At 31.0% G+C, this 2,713-nt stretch overlaps 1 protein-coding gene across 2 annotated transcripts; it reads right to left on the bottom strand.

Annotated features, from left to right (window-relative positions):
• Positions 1–1,378: 1,378 nt before the first annotated feature.
• LOC148692542 (uncharacterized) lies at positions 1,379–2,352 on the bottom strand. 2 transcript variants are annotated; one of them, XM_088681092.1, is made up of 6 exons: positions 2,210–2,352; positions 2,053–2,139; positions 1,898–1,937; positions 1,753–1,806; positions 1,616–1,672; positions 1,379–1,530 (listed from the first exon to the last, which is right to left on the bottom strand). In XM_088681092.1, the coding sequence occupies exons 1-6, from the start codon at positions 2,350–2,352 to the stop codon at positions 1,471–1,473; spliced, it is 441 nt and encodes a 146-aa protein (XP_088537218.1). In that variant the 3' UTR covers positions 1,379–1,470. The 2 variants fall into 2 exon arrangements, 1 of the variants encoding a protein (XP_088537218.1); XR_015954052.1 differs by lacking the exons at positions 1,616–1,672; positions 2,053–2,139; positions 2,210–2,352 and having other exon boundaries at positions 1,385–1,530; positions 1,753–1,900.
• Positions 2,353–2,713: the final 361 nt, after the last annotated feature.

Here is a 2,713-nt window from a genome sequence, read left to right as displayed (position 1 = left end):
CCCTAAAAGTTTCTCCTAAAAGATTACATGATATATTTATATACATAGTTCTTTTTTTTCTTTTCTTTTTGAAGAAATATATAGACTTCATTTGATTATATGAACCTGAGGGAAAATATAGGTAGGGTGGTTGTAATTATTCAATTGATTATGGTAGTTGCTTGTACGTACAAACATGCAGGTTAGGAGAATGTTTAGTACGTAATTGCCAGCATAATTGCTTAACAACCGTCAACCCTTTCCAACCACCCCGTTTCTTAAGTAATAACTAGCCAGTCTGCACGTACTAGCGTGCGTGCGAGAGGTATTTTTGCATCACGGGCGCTACGCGCCTCAAAAATGTGTTGTTTTAAATATTCTTATATTTCTTAAGTGATTATTTTATAAATTGTGTTTGTGTCCATCACAACAATTTCTTATTATTTTCAATTTTTTATTATGTTCAATCATCTAACTTAGTCTTTTTGCACCTGCCCATTGTACCCAAAAAATAAAATTTATGAATTGCACACTAACCATTCCACCTTTTTTTTTTTTTTTTGGCTGATAGAATTTGAATTCACGAAATGAGCTATGCTTGATCATTATTTTGACTTTGGTAATTAAGTTACTCAGTGTAGTTAGAATTCTGTTATCTCCATCAGTACCATTTTACCCTTATATATTGTACAGAAGAAGATCAAGAGTTAGGTTCCTTAAACTCTCATATAAAAAATAAAAAAATATGCTTAATTATTTAATGTTGTATAGAAAATATGATCTGATCAATATATTTTGTAACATGTGGATTAGTGGGTGTATTAAAAGGGTGCACAACAACATTTTTTTATTATGGTGGACAAAAAGGTATTATGGGCAATATTTGGCATCATTCGAGCAGGTGGCAGATCATTTGTTCAATGGCTATGTGAATGGGATAGTTGATGCGGTTAGAGGAGTGAGTACATAATTATGGGTGAGCCATGCCATTTTGGGCTGGGACTGAGATGTTCAACATTAGAGCATGGGCCAGGCTATGTAGTTCCAATTGCTTGAGTTGAAGAAAGGTTGATGAGTTAATGGTGTTACCGTACAATCATCCCATCATTCCAAAGTGATAATGGTGTTATTGTATGCCATATTGTCATATTACCACGTTTGTTGAAGAATTTAGCAGCATATATTCCATCCAATTTGCACATATGTGAGTAATCTCTCATACATTTTTTACTATTTTTTCTTTAAAACAACAACGAAGATAAAATGGGAAAACATATACTATTTATAAATAAAAAAAATTCTGAAAATATGACATGTAATTTCATTTCTAAATACATATTGACAACACTTAATGTCCTTAAATCAAAATGGTTTAGATTCATAAGTTTTCAGTCAAAGTTATAGGCTAGCTAGGGATGAACTCCTAATATATGAAGCAAAGCAAAATATGGACAACATGTACATTTGTAAACATAGCGTCTACGTGTGAAATCAAAGCCATGCTTGCCACCCATTTGCTTGCACTTGATGCTTTAGATTTTCATGGTTAATCTGCAAGCAATGATGATAAAATAAAAAGTCTAACTATAATGCACAATCCCAACTATAAAGATTGTAAGCAACTTAACCTAAATACCTTTAAGTTTGACAATTTTCTCATGGCAATATTTTTACTCCAGTTACTTGTAGAATACTGAAAGATAAATATATTTGTCAAGTTTGAGGTAACAAACTGTAACCATATTTACAAAATTAAATAATAAGAAATATTACCTTAATCTTGTACTTCAACCTTTGTACTTTGAGACGGGTGTGATGCTTGTAAAACTGACAAAAAATGCAATTTTATTTATATTTGAAAATTGAATGCAATTTGAATTTATAGTATACTTTCGTATGAAAATAAGAGAAGACTTACCATATTTAGAAAAGTTATTTGGCCACTGTTAATCTTTTTCCTGCACCCATAAATTGTTTTATTTTATTTTATTTTTTTATAATTTGAGATAATTAATTTGTAGAATGATATAGAGAATGCCAATAAAAATAAACAGGTAAGAAATGGTGTTGTACCTAATTTGTTGGACTTTATTCCAAATACGTATGATTTGAGGAGTTGTTGAAGGTTTTAATTCTTCTACAGCCTTTTTCATGCGCCGCCTATATATTGAAGGTATATATAATGTTAGATTTCTTGTAACAAATTTAGTATATAATTTAGGATACATACTGCTCATGCTTCTTCTTTTTCCACTCTTTAAGAATCAGTTGGCTTAGATCAGTAGTTTTTACTCTAACAGATATCTCCCAACCAGGTGTAAAAATAGAGACACATCTGTTTGGGATCTTATCAATAGGTAGTTCCTTCTTCATTTTTTTGTGGGTATTCTTGTAAATATCCTGAGAATGAAAACAAATAATTTTTAAAATTACCGTAGCACACGTATAGCACATTAAGATAATCAAAATTGAAACTCATAATCTGACCGAAATTTTAAAAAACGCACAATGAAGATTTCAAAGGAAGAAGTTAAAAGAACCCATATGAAGCTAAACTTGGGAATTCATACAATTACATATTATGCTTACATGAAAATGTGTAAAATGAGTACAACCATGCAGGAAAAAGAAGTGAAAAAAAGGAGCTTACACCTAGATTAATTTCCTTTTTACGCCTGGGGAGAGGGAGTGGGAGAAGAATGGCAAAGCAAAAAAGCGAAAAAATTGAAATAAA

This window comes from Pyrus communis, chromosome 12 (assembly GCF_041283825.1).
Source record: "Pyrus communis isolate YQ-2024b chromosome 12, ASM4128382v1, whole genome shotgun sequence".
In the NCBI taxonomy this organism is placed as follows: Eukaryota; Viridiplantae; Streptophyta; class Magnoliopsida; order Rosales; family Rosaceae; genus Pyrus; species Pyrus communis.
Note: the sequence above shows the minus strand (reverse complement) of the source record. Positions and strands in the feature narration are given on the sequence as shown.